We start from the raw sequence: 22,238 nt of genomic DNA on the forward strand, positions 1-22,238 counted from the left end.
TCGCACTCTGAACTGTTATGAATAAGAAGGTATAGGCTTGTTCATGTCTAAGATTTTAGTGCATATACAGTAAATATAATGTTATGGGCATCACGTGATTATTTTATTTTTTTTACAGATAAGTAATGGAACTTCATCAGTGATTGTACCCAGAAAACGCACTTCTGATGGCAATTATGAGAAAGAAAAAGACTTGTGTATAAAATTTTTTGATCAATGGTCTGAATCAGATCAAGTTGAATTTGTTGAGCACCTTATATCTCGGATGTGTCACTACCAGCATGGTCATATTAACTCCTATTTGAAGCCCATGCTGCAGCGGGATTTCATTACAGCACTACCAGGTAGGTGAACTTGTGAACACAGACTTATAAAAAAAGCATAACTGCAATACCTAATCATCTTTTCATGCAATCAGTAATTCACCTGATTTAGTAAAATGTAAAGAGCATATTTCCCTTTTAAAGTAAAAGTTTGAAAAGTGATCCGCATTCTCTTATGCTGCATGCTAAATAAAATACAGTAGTGTAATTATCTTATTTTAATCCACTTTGATCTGGTCATGTGATCCTCCAGCTCCTTTGTATCAGTAGTGAAGGCAACAGGGGGACAATTGGAGCCCATGGTTGAAGTCAAAGCTCCATGAATTCATAAGCGTGGTTGAGCTTCCTTTTAAAGCAGAACTCCAGGTTTGAGTTAACTTTAGTTTGTTAGGAACAAGCTGGCCACTTTTTTCTTTTCTCCCCGGAAGAACCAGACGAATTTTGATCTTCCAATTAGTCTTGACTAGCAACTTTACAAAGTGTACTTAAATCAGGTGCAAGGAAACAAAAAAGTATGCTTTTTGCTCAAATAGAATCTCCTCATTTGCTAAGCAGAATTTAGAAAGAGAAAATTCTCTTAGCTTTGTCAATTAGGTGAATTTGTGCAAGATTCAATTATAGCAAAAATTGCTTTGTGTTTTTTTTTGTTTTTGCAGTTATTTGACACAATCCTTTTTTGGTATTCTCTACAATGGAAGTTTTATTCATGCCGTCACCTTATTTACTAACATGGAAATTTAGCTTGCATAGTAGCTAAACGAGAATTACTTATTTAGAAAATGTTAGAAGCTAAAACTTTTATTTTTCCCCGTTTTTTTTTTAGTTTTGCAAAACATCACACTGGTGAATAACCAGTTTCTTACTGGGCACTTTTACCCATTTCCTGCTCAGACCATGTTCGCTTTTAGTGCTGTCATTCTTAAATTTGTTTTTTCTTTATCATACATCACGGACACAGAGTTAGGCTAATATTCATTACATGCTGGGTTATGTGCCATCTCTAGGTAAATGGACACTGGTAGACAAAGTCTTAGACAGGAAGTGATCCCCTATATCAGGGGTCATCAACTTCTGTCCTCAGGGCCCACTAACAGGCCAGGTTTGCAAGATAACTAAAATACATCACAGGTGATATCATTTGCTGCTCAGTGATTGCAGTTTTCTAGTCTGCATCTCCCCAAAATACATAATATCTGGACTGTTAGTGGGCCCTGAGGACAAGGTTGATGACCAATGCCCTATATAACCCCTCCAATATAGGAAGTACTTCAGTTTTTTTTTTTTTTACCAGTGTCTGCAAGGTGGCTGGGCGCATGTTTGTTGAGCTCTCTGAGCTCCAGGTCTTCGGTCTAAAAAACGATTCTTAAATGAATTAAGGGATTGACAGATTGGATCCATTTGGAACCGGGTTTTATGTGAAGGCTAAGGAGAAGAATAAATTGCTTGGCAGTTTAAGGTGCTTAGCAGGATTGTGGCATAGGGGCGTTATGAGCCATATTGAGGGGGTCTCCCTTCAGTAAATACTAAACCCAGGTACTCCCTTTTTGTGGCTTGCCTTGTCTTAAATAAAAGCGGAGCTGGGTTAACACTACAGGAAAGGGAACACCTATGTCAGTAGCTCCGAGGAACCTAGTTGTAACCCTATTGCTGTCACCCCCCTATTATCACCAGGGATGAACTGTCCTCAGCCAGAGCCAGCTTACAGCACAGGATTAGTTTAATGGATGTGCCAGAAATTTGCTATGATGTAGGAACCCCTTTTCTGTTACTATCAAAATGTAAAGTTTGGTGGTTGAGGCTGTTGGAGTTTAACCACTTGCCTACCAGCTGCGGCCATTATATTGCGGCAGGTTGGCACGATCCCGCTAGCCGTTGAAGCTTTGTCAGGTCCTTTAAGCGGGATAGCAGGCGCCCACTGCACTGAATGAGGTGCCAATGCCAGTAACCGGCAGTCACAATGACCGGCAGCCACGAGTGATTGTGAGCACGAGAGGCGGAACAGGGACGGGTTTGTGTACACACACATTCCTGTTCTGTTCTGAGGAGACGCAGATCGTGAGTTCCTAATAGCTAGGAGCCACAATCTGTCATCTCCTATAGTCAGTCCCCTCCCCCTACAGATAGAACACAGTCAACCCCTTGATCCCTCCCCCCCATTGTTAACCCCTTCCCTGCCAGTGACATACAGTAATCAGTGGCTGTTTTTAGCTCTAACTTTTATAACCCAAATCTGTAGGAGATGAGATTACAGCACCCACCACCTCATTACCAACCCCCCTTGCACCCTGGAGTTTATTTTTTTTTTAAGGGAGCAGGAACTGTGGAAGAAGCCAGCTGTTAAGCCCCAAGGAGTCACTGCCGTCTTCCCACAGTAAATATGGTGGGTACCTGAAGACCAACGTCAAACCGGTCCTGGTGATGTCAGCGCTGGATCCATAGACATGTAAGAGTGCTTTTATTTAAAGTCAACAGCTACAGTATTTGTAGCTGCTGACAACTTTTTTTTCAGACTGAAGGACCTATTTAATATATAACTATCATGAAGCAAGATTAATATACAATAATCATAAAGCGTATATGATATTTGGAAAGGTTTGAAAAATTGCAGAAGCTGAGCACTACTCTTGATTGATGAATAGGTATCCTGTGTCAAGTCTAGGGCTCCCCTCCAGCGCCGTGGACTCCTGACGCTCCCCTGCCATCTCTGCCTCCTTATCCCTTCCCCCACCCACCCCCCCATTGCCCTGGCACCCCCTCCACTCCGTGGCCTCCTGGACCCCCCCTTCTTTATAGTGGTTTTTGATTTTGTAGGTCCAGTACTAGATTTCATTTGTTGCCTCCTTCTGCACGTCTGGTCACACCTGGATTTATCTCTGACCCCATTGATTTAGGTAAAGGGACTTGGCAGGGCTGTCCTTTATCGCCACTACTTTTTTTAATTAAAGCTATAGAACCCCTATGGCCCCTTTCACACATGCGGACATTATGTCCGTATTTCATCCATCCGTTTGCGGATGAAATACGGGCATACATGCATCCCTATGGGATAGCGGGTGTCTGCGGATGAACATCCGCAGACACCCGCTATCGTCCGCCTCCGCAATTGTCCGATTCTGCAGACTGAGGAAAATCCTATTTTTCTATCCGTCTGCAGAGCGGATCGGATGAACATGGACAGACGGTCGGTGCTCATCCGATCCCCATAGAGGAGAGCTGAGAGCTGACAGGGCGATCCCTGCACAGTGTGCAGAGACCGCCCTGTCCGCCGCCGGCTCAGCGGGGACAACGGCGCGATCCCCGCTGAGCAAGCGGATAATCATGGGGCGGATCATTACTGATCCGTCCCGTGTGAAAGGGGCCTATCTCTAGACTACTTAATACTGTTACACAAGTAAGTGGCATTGCGATTGGCAAAAATGTTCTCCGAGCCACTCTTTGTGGATGATATTGTGATCTTCTCCTGTCTGATATTGCCACCAATCAAGAAATTTCTATGGATTTACGGATGTGCTCTAGACTCCACATAGATTTAGATAAAAGCAAAATTCTTCCTCTTAACCCATCGGCTTAAAAAAACAGGGTACCTGTCTCCCCTTTTTGTGTAGCTAAACATCACTTCACATATCTGTGGATTAATATTGGCCTGAGCCTTCCTCGCTATCATTTAAATGATCTTCCTTTAACCAGTTCAAAGCTGGAATGTGAATGACTTTCCCCCATCACTCTTTAAGGGTGCATTCTCCTTAGAATGGTCTCCAGACTTTTATGTCTCAATCAAAGCTGGTTGATCTGTGCCGGACAGGAAGTAGGCTGGGAGGGAGGATAAGAGAAGTTAAGGGAGATCTCTATTGTGAGGAATATGGGTAAGGCATGAATTGCATTAAGCAGAGGGGGGCCTTTTGTTGGCACTTTGTAAAGTGGTCTGTGCGTTTTAGGGCTTGTTAACACTAGTGGTTGTGAGGCAGTAATACCTCTGAGTTGAACTACAGTTTTACCACCTCCAAATCACTCCCTCTTAAGCTGCAGAGGCTAAAATATTCTGTCGTGTTTTTTTTTTTTTTTCTTTTTTACGTGGTCTATTAACCTGTTAAATATGGACGCTCAATAAATATTATTAATAAAAAGAGGGAGGGGGGTGGAGAGATCTTTGATTTCTTAAATGTTGTCCAGGAAGATCTCCATTTCTCAAAGGGTGCCTAACCCAGCTCTATACGGTGCGTTAAATACACATGCGCTGCGTTGGGGTAGCCCTTTTCGTTTGACTAAGCAGCTCAACCCACTCTAAAGGACAAAATGATGCATGCTCCATTTTAAGCAGCGCACTAGAACACATTGTTTGGTGCCAATTGGTAAGAGTGGTACTGCAGCACACCAATGTTCGTAGCAAATTTTACTGTAGATCAGTGGTTTGAAGGGCCCCTTTTAGAACAACAGTTAGTCTGCAAATGTGTTTTGAATGTTGTGCAACAGTTTATTCCCCATATGAAGTTTGTGTACCAAATATGCTGATAATTTGTACTAGAACTTATACATCCCTAAAAATGTTTAACTTGAAGTGGTTTTGATTTTGAGTACATGTTAGAGCTGCATGCCTAAGGGTAATTAAAGTTGCACTCAAAAATAGCTATGTCCAGAAGTTTAGTCCCCCTCCTCCTCCCCCACGGATGGGCCATTCAGAAAGCACAGCACACATGCGCAGTAGTGAATCAGTTGTGAATCAGCAAGGCTTCACTGCCAGTCTCCCTTACAGGCTATGGCAGCCTACATCGCTGGATTCCAGGACCGTTAAGTGTCCTAATATTAAAAGTCACCAGCTACAGTCTGTGTCGCTGCTGACGTTTAATTTTTCCATGGGGGTGCTGCAACACCACATAAAATCCTGAAGTGACCGCTGTAAGTATTTTGTATTGAGCATGGCCGTACACACGACCTGGCCCCATCATATTGCTTCATACAATTAATACCTGCAGTGAAATATCTTCTGGGCACTGAGAACAAGCTGTTGGAATTAACTGGTATAATGTTAACACATTTGAATGTCATCTAAACACCAAGCTTGATTTCTCAATTCCTCCAAGCACAAAATGTTTTCTAGGTTAAGTGTGGGGGAGTTTTATCCATTGCTGTTAGGCCCTGCTCACACCTGTGAGTATTTGTGCGGGGGGGGGGAAGAGAAGAATCTTTTGCTTGCTGCATATTTGATGCACTTGCATGTAAACAAATATTATACAGTTTTCAATATTAACATGCCTAAAACACACTGCACAGATGTGAACCAGCTCTTATTCTGTATTGCATCATATCTCACTGCTGATTGTTCTGTGTAGTTGCATATATATTTTTGTTTTGTTTTATAGAGCAGGGCTTGGAACATATTGCAGAAAACATTCTCTCCTACCTAGATGCACGGTCGCTTTGTGCTGCAGAACTTGTGTGTAAAGAATGGCAGAGGGTGATTTCAGAAGGAATGCTATGGAAAAAACTTATAGAAAGAATGGTGCGCACAGATCCACTTTGGAAGGGCCTGTCAGAAAGAAGGGGGTGGTAAGTGATTATCTGTGTTTTTTTCTTTTTCTTACTATTATTACTTTCTTATTGTTAATAGCAATATGCATACATTTCACCACATAGTGTCAGATAAACATATATATTTCTCTAAGGGTAAACATAGTCAATCACAACTATACTTAAGAAAGGCATCACAAAAAGTATTTAATTTGAATGGTGAACACCAGGCAAACTAAATACACAGATTAGGTAAGTCAGCAATAACTTGTTTAATTTTGCTTTTGTGACTTAAGCCATTGAATTGTGATTTAACCACTTTCCGATAGCAAGATATCAGCCATAACCCAGATATTTATTTTTTTAGCCGGTGCTTGGCGTTTTCTTAATATTTTTCAGAGCGGCTCGTTAACGGCTGCAACGCTTTCGGAGGTGGTGGGACAGGATGCCACTCGCTGGTGTCTCTTGGGCTTACTGTTTCCGCTGGCTCGTCCGATAAACAATCTTACGTTGCGGCCGTGCTAAATGACCAATCACAGCAGCCATTTAGCACTCAATCTGAGTGTCCAATAAGAGATGATCTCATATGTTAACATATGACATCTTCTCTCATTGCCTGCTCTCCCTCCTCACACAGATGTGTGAGAAGGAAGAGTTGTGCTGCAGATCTGTGAGTGCCAACATTTTACAGTTTACAGTGAAAACACAAACCAGAGCCCAAATAGTGCCCATACTGTGCCACATCAGTGCCATTGGTGCCACAGTGCTCATCACGGTTAGTGCCATCTGTCAGTCTCACCTGCCACATCAGTGCAACCTCCCAGTGCCACCTGCCAGTGTCAAGTCTCAAGAGTGCCACGTATCCGTTCCATTTGTCATCACAAAGAAAGTCCCAAAGATTTTCAGCCGAGGAGGCATACAATATTCTTGCGGCCGACTAGGGCAACGGGGAGCTCTCCGCTTCGGATTCCTCATGTTCAGATTCTCAATCTGATGTGGACTACGAGCCTGTCCTAAGCAGTGGAACACTGACAGTCTTAGAGGATGAGAGTCTGCCTGTCCGAAGGTGTACTGGTGAGGCAAGGCCATGCACCAGCACTGCAGTACCATCCACCAGCACTGCTGTGGCCCCGTACCAGTGGGGTGTCAACTCCATCCCAAAGGGTTAGGTCCCATGCCAGCCTTCCCTATTCCCTTCAGAACCCCTTCCTTTTAATTCAGAAGAAGCCATCATTCCCCCTTTCACTGCCGAGCCAGGAGTCCAGGTGGACAAAGAAAAATTCTCACCAATAGATTTTTCCAACCTTATTTTTACTGAGGATATGCTTGCATCAATCGTGGACCAGTGCAACCTATATGCCCAACAATTCATTAGAAGTAACCCAACGTCCCATTATGCCTGTCCCTATGAGTGGAAATCCCTAACAGTGGAGGAGTTTAAAAAAAATGTGGGCCTCACATTCTGTATGGGACTAACCACTTTTTTTTTTTTTTTTTTTTTTTTTTTTTTTTTTTAGTTGTTTACTCCAGACCAACACATGTGTAGATGAGTCCCTTGTCGGATTTTCTGGCAGGCCGGGCATAAAACTTTTTATTCCCACCAAAAGGGCCTGCTATGGAGTGAAGCTTTATAAATTGTATGACCGAGCCACAGGGTATACATGTGCCTTCATGGTATATGTAGGGACCGACTTCCAGCTGCATCCCCCTAATTGCCCGGACTACATCAGATTAGGTGGGAAATCCTTTTGGAACTCGTAAACTCACTCCTGGAGAAAGGCTACCATTTGTACGTGGACAACTTTTATACTAGTTAGCCCCTGTTCGGCAACCTTCATAGAACCCTCCAGCATGTGGCACCGCAAGGAAGAACCGGAAGGGCTTTCCTCAAAGCCTCGTCAAAAAGAAGCTAAGAGGGGAGGCGGCGAGTTTACGGAATGAGGAAATTCTGGTTGTGAAGTGGAGGGACAGAAGGGATGTCTACGTGCTTTCATCAGCCCACAACAATACATTTGTTGAGATCACCAGGAGGGATGGCCCGATCCAAAAACCAACATGTATCCACGAATACAATATGTTCATGGGGGGTGTCGACTTCAACAACCAAATGCTTGAACCCTACCTTGCCACAAGACTAACATACCAGTGGTATAAAAAAAGTTTCAATTTGTTTCATTTGGCCATATACAACAGCTACGTTATCTATCACAAATCCACTGAAAGCCCCAAATCCTTCCTTGGTTACCAGGAGGAAATCACCACTGCTCTTTTGGAAAGATCTCCTCTCGCAATCAGTGAAGGTGGTCGGGACTGCGAGAGGGGCCGAGTAAAGCAGAGTTTACTTCGACTTTGTGTATCTCGGCTCAGCTCGCTCCACTCATAAAATTCCAGTAAGAGTATTAAATCTCTGTATTTTTGCATTTAGAAACACATACCTACCCATCGGATCAATTTCTAAACCCCGGAGCTCAAAATGTGTATTTTTTGCTATTAAAATCGACACCCCTCTGGAGTGTGTGGTGTGGACAGTGTGATTTGCCCAGCCTATCCACAGACGTTTAAGTGCCCTGTGCATGGAGGCCTCCGCGTGGGTTTCATCCATAACCACTACGTCTGCCCTCTGTTTTTTAAGCAGCGTGAATACAGCTGATCTTTTCACTGGATCTCTAACTCCCCAGACATTCCATGTGAGTAATTTTAAGTTGGCCATAAGGAGAAGTGCATATATTGGGGAGCTCCAGGATTCAGAGTTTTCATAATAGTGACGTACAGTATATCCCCCATGAAGAGGCAAGCTCCATCATTGCCATAAGATCGCTATAGCAACACAGACGTTTGATTAGCATATGATCAGATGTTGTCTCGTAACATTCTAGCACCCATAACCCCCCCTCCCCGCCCTGCACATATCCAAACTGATGTGGGCATCTATCCCTAACTGCCAACATGGCTTAAACAATGTCCAACCTGTGGGAAAAAAAATTTGGAGCAACAGTGTTAGAAAGTTGTCCACTGATGCTGCTGTGGTTAGTATCCTGGTATCAGTAAAATTCACCTTCAGTCCAGCAGTGGTTAGGTCGTTCCATGTCAGGTTACGAACTTTGGTAATTGGGGCGAAACTATGGTGTGTAACGTACCACATTACAGGACTTGGCTCACTGTGAATAGTGAGTTCTCCAAGGGAGAATCTTCCTCCGCCGGGAATAAATGAAGACCGTTCATTTTTTATGTGGAAATGTAAGTCTAGTCAACAATATATCAACAGTCTATGCCAGGGGTCTCCAAACTTTTTACTTTAAGTGCCATATTCTATATTTTACACACATTCGCGGGCCGGAAAATCATTTATAAGTAAATCCACATTAGCAGAATAGAATTTTACTTTCTGCCGACAGCAGGACTGGATGGTGCTCCTGTGTTCTTTGCTGGCACCTAAACACTGGAGCATCATGCAGCGGGGCTAAACTTCCAGCGTGCATGAGGCTTTACATATGTGTCCCCATCAGTCTCCCCATTCATTGTGTCCCCATCACTAATCAGGGTATCCCCACAAATTGGTGTCCCCATTAGAACCCCCCCCCACACATTTTTTGTGTCCCCATCATTCATCCGCGTATCCCTGCACATTTGTGTCCCCATCACAGCCCCGCCTGCATATTTGTGTCCCCATTAGAGCCATCTCCTCCACTTCCGCATATTTGTGTCCCTATTAGAGCCATCGGCCCCCTACAATTTTGTGTCCCCATCAGTCCCCCCTCTTCACATCTTAGTGTCACGATAAGAGCCACCAGCACCCTCCCACATTTGTGTCGCCATTAGACGTCCCCAAATATTTGTGTCCCCATCAGTTATCAGCCCCCCTCCTCCACATTTGTGTCCCCATCAGCCCCCCCAAATTTGTGTCCCCTATCAGCCCCCCATTTGTGTCCCCATCAGACTCATCAGCCCCCCCCCCCCATGTGTGTGTCCCTATCAGTCACATTTGTGTGCCCCATCAAGAACCAACAGACCCAGACCCCTCAGATATTTGTGTCCCCATCAGTCATCAGCCCCCCCCCCCCCCCCCCCACATTTGTGTCCCCTCAGAGCCATTCAACCCACTCCCCACACAAGTGTAACCATCTCACATCAGTCCCCCTCCTTGCATGCGTACTTTACCAGCACGTCTCAGACGTTACACTGGCTGTGCAGACCTGCTGTTAACGAGTAACTAGTGTATAATATCAGCGGGCGGGGGGAGCGTGGAGGTGGCAACAGGTCTGCACTAAAACACCTCATTGGCTGCTGGGATGCCCGTGGTCCCAGCAGCCAAAACAGTGAGACACTGGGAGGGATTGCAGGACCTGTGCTGTATATTGCCGGGGGAGAAGATGCAGCGTGGGTTCCACAACTAACAGGTGGATTAAGGACTCTAGCTGCGGGCCGGAAGAAATGGCCTGGCGGGCCGGATGTGGCCCGCGGGCCGTACTTTGGAGACCCCTGGTCTATGCCATGAGTGACTTGAGTGACTTCCCGAGGGTCAATAGCTGGTGAAAGGGGCTGCAAATGGGTATGCTGGGCATGTGTCTGCAGTGATCCAGCTGCATCAAGTCCACTGTGGCTATATAAAAAGGAAATAATCAGAATGAGACTGCTCAATAACAGGCAGTGCGCTCAGCCCATTATAGCTATGTGGCAGCAGGGACAAGAAAACTCTCAGCCAAGATGTATAGTACATCCCCCCCCCCCCACGTTTTAGGGGAACATGCTATAGAAACAGCCCGGGTAAGTTAACATGTAGAGTCGTGGGGAAAGGGTGAGGAGAGAAAAATAAACCCCAAATAACTTGTTTACTTATCTGTGGGCTTCCCTCTGCTCCAGCCATGTGATGGCCTCAGGGTCTTCAAAGAAATTGGCTCTGTCTTCTCCTTCAACGCAGAGATGAGCTGGGAAGAGCATTGCATATTTCACATGTTTAATGCGTAGGCTCCTCTTGACCTCCATAAAGTTTCTTCTGTGCTTTACCTCCGTTGAAAAGTCTGTAAAAACTGCGACCATCTTTTTTCCAAAGGGAATGTTACACCTTTCTCTGCTTAAGCGAAGTATAGCATCTCTATCTCGGAAATTGAGCAATTTTGCGATAAAGGTGCGTGGGGGTGCTCTGGCTGGTGGTGGTTTGCCCTACAAGCCATGTGCACGTTCCACCACAAATGCTTCCCTTCAGCATGTGTCGCACAGCAGCTTTTCCAGAAACGGAGTGGGGGGGGGGGGGGTCTCCCCTCTACTCCCTCAGGGAGACTAATAAATCTAAGATTGCAGCATCTGAGTTTATTTTCAGTATCGTTTTGTTGGCTCACCTGGAGTTGCAGGTTTGCTGTGGTGTTTTGGAGAGGGGGGAGGGAGTCCGCTACAGTGCCCAGTCGGGCCTCCGCCTCAGTGACTTTTTCCCGCAGCTTTTGGAAGTCTTGGCAAACTGATATGTCAACTTCTTTTATCCGGGCTGTGAGAGTAGTCTGGCATGCAGTAACAGACTCCTGGCACGTGGTAATAGCTTCCAGCACCTTTGCCATCTCCACGCCTACATGTGGCTCCTCTTCTTGCGCGGCTCCGCCATCTTGGCTTTGGGGGTCAGCTTCTTGCCTTCAATATTGTCTGAGGTTTTTTTTGGCGGTGACATGATCCCCAAGGGTTCTCGATGTAGCGGCAGTGTTTTCTGGGTGTTAGATCATAAGCTGGATTTCAGGATATGTATTGGAGGATTACTGGCCGGCGGATCTCTATTTCCTAGTGTCCTATGCCATGCCGCTCCAGGCCACCCACTTTGACTATGCCTCTTGCCTGCCTTTTGGACTGATCTTGTACCCTGCTACTGGACTAGTGGAATTCATAACACAGGGGTCTCAGATATGTGAGTGGCTCCAGAATTGATTTTCTGGATGATGGAAATAGTTTTTCTTTGTACCTCATAGGACACAGTCTCAAGTAATTACTTGGTGGGTTATAGGTCTACCTTCAGGTGTTGACACTGGTATAACCAATACAGGAAGTTGACTCCCTTATATAACCCCTCCTCCTTCCAGGAGTACCTAATTTTTTTCGCCAGTGTCTAAGGTGTTGGTCACGAGTGAAGATGTGCTGTAAGGAGATCCAGGAGGGATCCATGCCACAATCAGATCCATCCACGCCAATGAGGCCATAGGATGGTACCTGGACCTCGATGCAAGAACGAGGTGTTGCCTGTAATGCTTCTCTTTGAGAGCTGGACCCTAGGAACCAGGACACTTTTTGGTCTTGCTACATTTCCTAAAGCTGTCCTGAGGGGTACTATACAAGGCCCAAGGGAGTGGAACCCCTTTTATAAGGGCCTCAGTCTTTGAGCGTGTGTTAACGCAGCCCGCAGTGATGGTGAAGTTTGGATCTGCTGTTTCAGCAGTATCCTGCAGCGAGGATAAGGTTAAAAAAAAAAAGAGAGAAAACCTTTTATATGCCTTAAATGCCATAGAACAGCGATGTCTCAGTATATGTGCTGTCCAGCAGAGGGGGTTCTTGCTTTCCTAAGGGAATTAGCAGGCTGGTTATCAGCTGCTTAGCAGCTAAGGGGAAAAGTTCCCGTAATCATTAAAACGCTGCAGTGTTTAGCAGCATGCTGACAGAACCCTCCTTTCCATCCCCTCCTTTAGGAGTTGTTTGGCGTCCTTTTTTTTTTTTTTTTTCTTTTTTTTTATATATATTACTCAGTTATGGTATGTATCCTAGCCTGCTGTGGAGCGGCATAAACCGGCAGTTTTCAAAGCAGCATGGGTTCCCTCTCCCTTCAGGTCTGTATAATACAGATGAGCTAAGCATATTCAAACTGAATGGGGGGTTGCCGGAGGACGCAGAGTGGCGTGGCCGTAGGCCACATGACGCTAGGTATGAGACAGTTTCTATCCATACAGTGTTGATTACTGAGGTGGAAGTGCTGTGGACGCCAATCAGGTCCACCAGAGGCTTACACATTAAAGCGCTCTCTGCTGCAAGAAAACTCAGCCTTCATAGCCAGAGTTCACTAAGGAGAGGAGTCTGTTATACTAAGACATTTAGTGCGGGGCACGTAAAGGGTGTAAAGCAGGCATTTCCAGTACAGGAAAAGAACTGTTGGCATGCATTGTTTGGCTAGAATTATTTAGCAGATAATATTGTGCGTGTGCCTTTTGTACTTAACATTATGTCTTCCAGACCTACCGTAAAGGTACCTAAGGTGTCACCCTCAGGCACTGGGAACCCCAGTCATGCCTCCATTCTGTCTTCCTCTTCAGAGAGATCAGACATGGCAAGCCAGGGTGAGTCATTGGAAGCTAGCGATGGTGCAACTGCTTCACATGCATCAGCCCCTGTTTATGTGACTGAAGAAGCACTTTCCTCTGCCCTGCAGGGCTTAGAAGGAAGATTAGCAACTTTAATCTCATCATCCATCCAGGTGGATAGGAAACTTCCTAGATCCCCCTCCCCCACCTTAGACTGTTTACAGTCAGTGGAGGGTCCTAAAGAACTATGGGGACATGACGAGGTCTTTCCCGCAGATGATCGGGGAGAAAAACAAGCTGGTTATTCCACTGCAGAGGAAACAGTACTTGGAAATTCACCTTCACAAACTGAAGTACAGAGCCTTACAGAGATGGTTCGCTCTAATTTCATGTTACCCCCAACGGAGGCAGCTAAAGGTCCGGTATCCTCTTTAGGATCCTTAAAACCTTTTCAGCCTTCACATGCCTTTCCAGTACACGCTTTACTTGAAAAGCTTATTTATTCTGAATAGAATCATCCAGATAAGCATTTCTCCCCTCCTAAAAGATTCTCTAATCTGTCCTATGGAGGAAAAATTCACTAAAAGGTGGAAGATTCCAGCAGTAGACGCTGCGATTTCCAATGTGAATAAAAATTTAACTTGTCCAGTGGACAATGCACATATGCTTAAGGATCCAACAGATAAAAAGTTGAAAGGTCTGTTAAAAAACTTTTTCCTTAGCAGGGACCGTAACTCAGCCTGCGATAGCAGCCCTAGCCATCTGTCAGTCCTTAAAGGACCAGTTTACAGATGCCCTCAAAGAGCTCCCTGCACAACAAGCTCAGGAGTTGGCCGAGCTACCTAAAGCATTATGCTTTGCCATAGATTCTATAAAGGACTCTATTCACCAGGCATCACGTCTGGCGCTTGTACTTGTACACATGTGAAGGACCCTTTGGTTAAAGGGTTGATCAGCTGAAACGCCTTGTAAAAATCTTCTAACTGGGTTCCCCTTTAAGGGAGAACGCCTTTTTGGAGATAGCTTGGATAAATACATTCAGACTATTTCCAGTGAAAAAACATCCTTTGTTTAAACAGACTTTTTCTCCAGCGCCAAGGGCATCCTCCTCTAGGCAGGGGTGACGGCCTTTGCCGTCGGACCCCACGGGAAGATTTCAGGGTCAGACCCAGGCACAGAGGAGGACCTGGGGCCGCAAGTCTGCAAATCGGAATACCAAGGCCTCATCATGAAGAGGCATCCCCCCTCACCAAGGTGGGGGGAAGACTTCTGAAGTTCTCAGAAGTCTGGCAGAGGGAAATTCAGGACAGATGGACCCTGTGCACTGTATCTCTAGGATACAAGCTAGAATTTTGAGAGTTTCCACCGGCCCGTTTTCTCAGATCAAATGTTCCGAGGGATCCAGCCAAAAAGCAATCCCTGTTGCAAGGGTTGGACCGATTATTGGCTCAAGGGGTGATCGTGCAGATCCCCAAAGAAGAGCATGGTTTGGGTTTTTACTCAAACCTATTTACGGTGCCAAAGCCGAATGGAGGTCTCAGACCAATTCTAGAGCTACGGAATCTAAATCGGTTCCTGAGGATCCGCTCCTTTCGCATGGAGTCAATCAAGTCAGTCGTATCTATCCTACAAGGAGGGGAACTTCTGGCATCCATCGACATCAGAGATGCATATCTGCATGTCCCTATATTCCCTCCTCACCAGAGGTTTCTGCGTTTTCAGGTAGAAAAGAAGCATTTTAAGTTTGTAGCCCTGCCCTTTAGCCTTGCTACAGCACCTCGAGTATTCACAAAAGTACTTGCCCCACCTCTAGCCAGGTTAAGGGCACAGGGCATAACTGTCCTGGATTACTTGGACGACCTATTGTTAATAGACCGGTCAGTGGCTCACTTAAGACGGGTTGTAGCAGTTTCAAGCAGCTTCCTGGAAAGTTTGGGTTGGATTCTCAACCTAAAAAAGTCCTCCTTGAAGCCAGTAAAGAGGCTGGAATATCTAGGCATGATCATAGATATAGCCCAGAAGAGGGTGTTCTTGCCTCAGTTCAAGAAACAATCCTTCAATTCGCCTTTGTATGAGATTGTTAGGGAAGATGGTAGCTTCATTCGAAGCAGTTCCCTATGCCCAATTCCATTCAAGACTGTTTCAAAGCAGTATCCTGTCTGCATGGAACAAGACGAATCAAACTTTGGATTTGCCAATGCGGCTGTCCCCAAGAGTGTCCCAGAGCCTCAGTTGGTTACTATCCCAGAACTTGCTGAAGGGAAAAACCTTCAGACCAATTATCTGGAAGGTAGTGACAACGGATGCCAGCCTTTCAGGCTGGGGAGCAGTACTGAAGAAAACGACTGTCCAGGGACGATGGTCAGGAACCGAGCGTACCTTACCCATCAACATCCTAGAGATTCGGGCAGTATATCTGGCCCTAAAGACCTGGACCTCCAGGTTGAAGGATTTTCCTGTCAGGATCTCAGCTCAGAGAGAGGTGAACCAGATTCTAACTTGGGCGGAAGAGAATGTTCCCCTGCCTATCGGCAGTTTTCATTCCTGGAGTAGTAAATTGGCAGGTGGACTATCTAAGTCGTCAGCAGCTATTCCTGGGGGAATGGTCTCTTCGTCCTGAAGTGTTTCGAACTGTTTGCCAAAAATGGGGGACTCCGGACGTAGACCTTCTAGCGTCCAGATTCAACACAAAGCTAGTCAACTTTGTGTCCAGGACAAGGGACCCACTCGCGTACGGAGCAGATGCATTGGTGACCCCCTGGGATCAGTTCTCCCTGATCTATGCTTTTCCCCCGATCCGGTTGCTGCCTCGGCTTCTTTCCAGGGTCAAGCTGGAAAGAAAATCAGAATTAGACAGCACCAGCATGGCCAAGAAGGTCATGGTTCGCGGAGATTGTAAAGATGACTGAGGGTCCTTGGCCCCTTCCACTAAGGCCAGACAGGGGCCTATATTCCATCCTACTTTACAAATGCTAAATTTAACGGCTTGGCTATTGAGACCCACATTCTGAAGAAACGTGGACTTTCCAGGTCAGTTATCTCTACTTTGATTAATGCTAGGAAGTCAGCTTCTAGAGCTATATATCAGAGTCTGGAAAGCTTATGTTTCCTGGTGTGAATCCAAGGGTTGGCACCCTCGGAGATATGTTATGGGCAGAGTTCTTGCCTTTCTACAGTTAGGCGTAGAGATGAAGCTGGCCCTGAGTACTATTAAGGGTCAATTCTCAGCCTTATCAATTTTGATTTAAAGACCGCTTGCTACTCATTCTTTAGTCCAGGGTTTCATGCAAGAAGTGCTGCGGATAAATCTCCTTTTAAGCCCTTGGGATTTGAATCTAGTTTTCTCTGTGTTGCAAAAACAGCCATTTGAACCATTACAGCATATTCCTTTAGTCCTTTTGACAAGGAAGCTGGTATTTTTAGTTGCTATATCTTCAGCCAGGAGGGTGTCAGAATTGGCTGCTCTTTCTTGTAAAGAGTCATATTTAGTTATTCATGAGGACAGAGTGGTGTTACGCCCTTGTCCAGGCTTTTTGTCAAAGGTAGTTTCAGGCTTTCATTTGAATGAAGATATTGTCCTGCCTTCGTTTTTTCCCAGACCAGGTTCCAAGGAAGAAAAATCTCTACATTGTCTTGATGTAGTGAGAGCAGTGAAAATCTATTTGAAGAAAACTGCTCAGATTCGTAAGACTGACGTCTTATTCGTAATGCCAGAGGGTCCTAAGAAGGGACAGGCAGCGTCAAAATCCACTATCTCCAAGTGGATTCGGCAAGTTATAATTCAAACTTCTGGTTTAAAGGGAAAGATTCCCCCTTTTCAAGTTGAGGTGCACTCTACCAGAGCGGTTGGTGCTTCTTGGGCAGTGCCTCACCAGGCCTCCACGTCTCAAATCTGCAAGGCCGCAACTTGGTCTTCAGTACATACATTTGCAAAATGTCATCAAGTAGATGTAAGATGGAATGAGGATATTGCCTTCGGGCGCAGTGTGCTGCAGGCAGCAGTAAAAGTCCTCAGGTCTGGAGGTTACCCTACGGGTTGTGTCTCCCTCCCCTCAAGTAGCATTGCTATGGGACATCCCACTAAGTAAATACTTGAGGCTCTGTGTGTGCTATGATGTATGATAAATAAAATAGGATTTTTAAAACGGCTTACCTGTAAAATCCTTTTCTTGGAGTACATCATAGGACACAGAGCTCCCGCCCCTCTGTTTTATGGGGTGAGAGTATATTGCTTGGCTTAAAAAAACTGAGGTACTCCTGGAAGGAGGAGGGGTTATAGAAGGGAGTCAACTTCCTGTATTGGTTATACCAGTGTCAACACCTGAAGGTAGGCCTATAACCCACCAAGTAATTACTTGAGTCTCTGTGTCCTATGATGTACTCCAAGAAAAGGATTTTACAGGTAAGCTGTTTTAAAAATCCTATCTTTTTTGTTTTCTCATTCCTAGATTAGGGTCTGAAGACTCGGAGGCTTCAAAGAGATTTGGGTGGGAGAAGCCTCTACCCCTGTCCCCATTCTGTCCTGAACGAGGCCCTACTTCTGCCTGCTGCTTGTAGGACCTATGCCATCATGCCTTTGCCTGTCCCATGAACTGACCACACCACATGGACCACGTTCCTGCCTACTACCAGGACCAATATTTTGGCACTGCTGACAATGTCTGCCTGCACTGACCTTGGACTGTATTTGGACAGTATCCCTGCCTGCTGCCTGTACTGACTATAGACAGTATTCCTGCCTGTTGCCTAGATAATTGCATTTGCTTTTGCTGACCAAGTCCCTGCCTGCTGCCTGGACCAGTGCTAACCTCTGTGGACAACTGTGCTACTAAAACCACAGGTAATCTTTTGTTTACCCTTTGCTCAGCAGACTGTATTTTGGGGTGTAATCCTTAGTATGTGCATGCTATGTGTCCCTAGAACACCTGACTGTGTTCCTTGTATGTGGCCAGGCTGTGTAAAAGTCTCACATGTAGTATCTCCATACTCAGGAGTAGCAGAATGCTATGTACATGCTATGTGTTGGAAATATCTTATAAATTGACAACCTTTTGTAAAACAAAATGCGTTTTCATTTTTCTTTCCACATTTTGCAAAAACTTCTGGAAAAATTGATTTATACGTTTGGGGTGTTAACTTTCCAAAATGGGGTAATTTTGTGGACGATTCCATTGTCCTGGTGCTCCAGGGCCTTCAAAAGTGCCTCTCTGTGGCTAGGCTGTGAAAGTTCCACATATGTTTAGGAGTAGCAGAATGTATTTTGGGGCGTCATTTGTGGTATACACATGCCATGTGAGAAATAACCTATGACAATTTTGTGGGGGGCGAGAGAATAATTTTGCAAAGAATTGTGGGGAAAAAAATGACAACATCAGAAACCTCACCATGCATTTTACTAAATACCCTGGAATGTCTATTTTCAAAAAAGCGGTCATTTGGGCGGTATTTGTACTTTCCTGGCTTGTTTGGGTCGCAAGAAATGAGAGGCCACCAGGTGTGATCAATTTTTTTGATTTGCACCACAGCTTGTAGACGCTAACTTTCACACAGACCAAATATCCACCAAATTTGGGTTATTTTTACCAAAGACATGTAGCAGTATAAAATGTGGCTACAATTTATGAAGAAAAATTAATTAAAAAAAAAAAAGCATTTTTCTTTGTTTGTCATAAAATTTTGCTAATTGTTTTCTTCATAAATTTTGGACAAAATTTATACTGCTGCGTATCTTTGGTAAAAACCCAAATTCGTGTATATTATTTGGTCTTTGTGAAAGTTAGTCTACAAACTATGGTGCCAATCAGTGAAAATGTATCACATCTGATCAGGCCTTTAGTCCATCAGGTGTATCTCATTTCTTGAGACACTAACAAGTCAAGAAAGTACAAATACCCCCCAAATTACCCCTTTTTAGAAAGTAGACATTCCAGGGTATTAAGTAGCATGGTGAGTTTTTTTAAGTTGTCATTTTTCCCACAATTCTTTGCAAAATGAATATTTTTTTTTTTTTACACAATTGTCATGATCAGGTTGTTTCTCACACACAGCATATGCATACAACAAACTACACCCCAAAATACATTCTGCTACTCTTCCCGAGTATGGGGATACCACGTGTGAGACATTTAAACAGCCTGGCTACATACAGAGGACCAAAATTGAAGTAGCACATTCATGCTTTCTACGAGCAAAAATGGCACATCTCATTTCACAAGGACCTATTACACTTTTGAAGGCCCTGGAGCACCAGGACAATGGAATTGCTTACAAAATTACCCAGTTTTGGAAAGCAAACACCCCAACGCATAATCTGAGGCATAATGAGTCTTTTGAACGGTTCATTTTTTTCCATTCGTTTTTTGAAATTGTGGAAAAAAATAACTTTCTTTTCTTATACAAAGTTGTCCATTTTATAAGATATTGCTAACACATGGCATGTATATAGCAAAAATTACACCCCAAAACACATTCTGCTAGTCCTCCGGAGTATAGCGATACCACATGTGTGATACTTTTACACAGCCTGGCCACATAGAGAGGCCAAACATTGAAGTAGAACCTTCAGGCATTCTAGGAGCATAAATTACACATCTCATTTCATTCCTTCCTATCACACTTTTGAAGGTCGTGGAGCACCAGGACAGCGCAATTATCCACAAAATTGCCCATTTTGAAAAGCAAACACCCCAATGTATATTCTGAGGCATGGGCTGCAAATAGGTACTCTGATGGCCTGCCGACAGGTAGTCGGCTACTCTGATGGCCTGCCGACAGGTAGTCGGCTACTCTGATGGCCTGCCGACAGGTCCTCTTTGTGGGGGGGAGGGGATCAGTGTGATTGTGTACTGTAAGCGCTAACTAGATGTTACCGCAATCTCCTTCTCACACAAGATCGGTTTGTGAGGAGAACCCGGTATCACCTCGTTACCGCGGTTTGTTAGTGATCGGCTGTGAAAGGATCACAGCCAATCACGTGGGTAAACAGCTGGCCTATGGCTGTTTAGCAGCGTCGGTGATGAATGGTGTTCCTGGGAACACACAGCCACCGACGTGCTGGCGCAGAATGCTTGCATGAGCCGTGCACAGTGGGGGTGGAACCGTCTGTGATCGGCCGTGACTTCTTCACGGCCAATCACTTGGTAAACAGCCATACTCAATGGCTCTTCAGCCCCCTCGGTGGCGAGCGGTGTCACCGTGACATGCCGCCACCGAAGGAACAGGGATGCGCAAGCACGATTGCGCGCATTCCCTGCTTAAATGGGAGGATGTCATATGACGATCTCCCGCCACAAGAGCCACGCCGCCCGGCCGTCATTTGACAGCCGGCGGTCGGCAACCTGTTAAGGAGGTGTTGTGTCCGTTGAACGAAAGGTTTTTTTTTTTTTTTGTTTTTTTTTGTACTCAATGTAAAATCCAACGGACACAGCGCCCATCCCGGCGCTGGAGTTTGATACTTCTATTACTGCTTGCTACCCATGGGCGTAGCCAGGTGTTTCTTTTTTATTTTTTCTGCCTAGTCCTACTCCTGCAGAGGCTTTATAACCCAATGGTCAAGATTGAGGAGGCGCTGTCTGTCCAACTTAGAGAAATGGATTTTACGGTGAGTACAAAAATCCCATTTCTCTTATATTCACGGACCGACACAGCTCCTCTTAGCCATTGGGTTGTTATGCCCACCACTAGGAGAATACTAGGCATTACTTGTTATGTAACACTCAGAACTTTCAGTTCCACCCAGGGGGCGGTCCCTTGGGCAACAACCCTCCAGCCTGTCATGCAGTCATCAGTTTTATTTTGCCTAGTGAAGGAGAAGCTTGACTTTTTGCGCAAGATTGATCCTGTGATCTGCGGTCAACAGCCGGCTGGGTAACAGGCTGGATATTCTTATCCTTGTAATCTCTCCAGTCCGGCTGTCGAGCGTGTGCAGGCCGCAGCTATGCGCTAGGCAGGCCACGACAAAACCTCAGCTCCAGAGGTGGTCGTGAGCGTTTATGCTCCGGGCCATACATATGACCGGGTTACTGATGTCTGCGTCACAGTATGCCAGGCCAGCAGCCACCCTGTAGTGATCAGTGAGTGGGTCTGTGATGGAAAGTCTCCCAGCTCTTCAGGGCTGGTAAGTACAGCTCTCCCTGCCTTGGCGGGGCTGAGCAGCTGGGCGTTTCCCAGGAGGTCGATTTGGGGGTTACTCATCTCCCTCTCTAATCTCTCACTGTCCCTCTCCCTCCCCCCTTCCATATGGGGGATGCTGCTGAGCGGTGTGTGTGTGTGTGTGTGTCTATGCTGGTGCCCTCCGAGGGGGGGGTCTCTCACCTTGGGGGGGGGGGGTTGCGCTGGCTAGCTGTGTCCTGGGTCCTGGAAGGTGTATGTGAGGCTTTGCTGGTGTCCTGCGCAGCGCTGTGCTCACCACCATTGGTTTCTCCCTGTACCTCATGGATCTGCATTCAGCAGCCATTTTAGGTGTGGGCGAGGGCAAGCATGCTCTCCTGGGCTTCAGTGCCCATTTTCCTTTTGATTGTCCCTATACAGGGCGCCGGCGGCCATTTTCTTCAAGCCTGCACACTTTTTTTTTGTGTGTTCTCTATCAGCAGTATGCGCTCCTGTGCGTTAATGGCCATTTTCCCTGTGTTTTATGCCCTTGTGCTGGATGCTGGGCGGCCATTTTATTGAAGCCTGAGCACACTTCAGAGTGGTTTTAGCGCCATTTGCAGCTGCTTCTACCGACACAGCACTGTTTCCTCTGCACCTGGGAGCCAACAGGGACTACAGGCACTACCTGCTGGACAGCACAGAACCTGTCAGGGTGGTGAGTCCTGCAGGAAAGAGCCCCTCAGCCAGTGGCAGTAAGGAGGGTGGGACTGTCGCTGTCCTAAGTCCCCTTCGGGTGGCAGACAGGGTAAGGGTCAGCATGGCTTCAGAAACTGGTGTCCCCCCCCCCCCCCCCCCAAAAAAATCCAGGCAATTGCAACCAGGTCGCCTTTGAGCTGCGCAGTCCCCCTGGACACCCTGACGGTGGTCCTCAATTCGTTCGTTGCCAAGATGGAGGCGGCAAGTGGGCAAAAGGGTGCAAAAAAGCAGCCCCTGCCCTCCCCGTTCTCTGGGGAGAGCTCTGACGCAGACTCGGGTCCTGCTGAGGCTTGTGACC

The 22,238-nt window shown here is 45.8% G+C and overlaps 1 protein-coding gene across 7 annotated transcripts in view; it reads left to right on the plus strand.

Moving 5' to 3' along the window:
• Window positions 1-22,238, plus strand: part of FBXW11 (F-box and WD repeat domain containing 11) — a 445,866-nt gene that overhangs the window by 144,655 nt on the left and 278,973 nt on the right. For all 7 annotated transcript variants that reach the window (XM_077473614.1, XM_077473613.1, XM_077473612.1 and 4 more), the window contains 2 exons: window positions 119-344; window positions 5,681-5,867. In XM_077473614.1, coding sequence (XP_077329740.1) covers window positions 119-344; window positions 5,681-5,867 — 413 coding nt within the window. The remainder of the gene's footprint in view (window positions 1-118; window positions 345-5,680; window positions 5,868-22,238) is intronic.

The sequence above is a fragment of the Lithobates pipiens genome, unplaced genomic scaffold, assembly GCF_037356315.1.
Source record: "Lithobates pipiens isolate NorthernLeopardFrog02 unplaced genomic scaffold, aLitPip1_a1.2 Scaffold_8, whole genome shotgun sequence".
In the NCBI taxonomy this organism is placed as follows: Eukaryota; Metazoa; Chordata; class Amphibia; order Anura; family Ranidae; genus Lithobates; species Lithobates pipiens.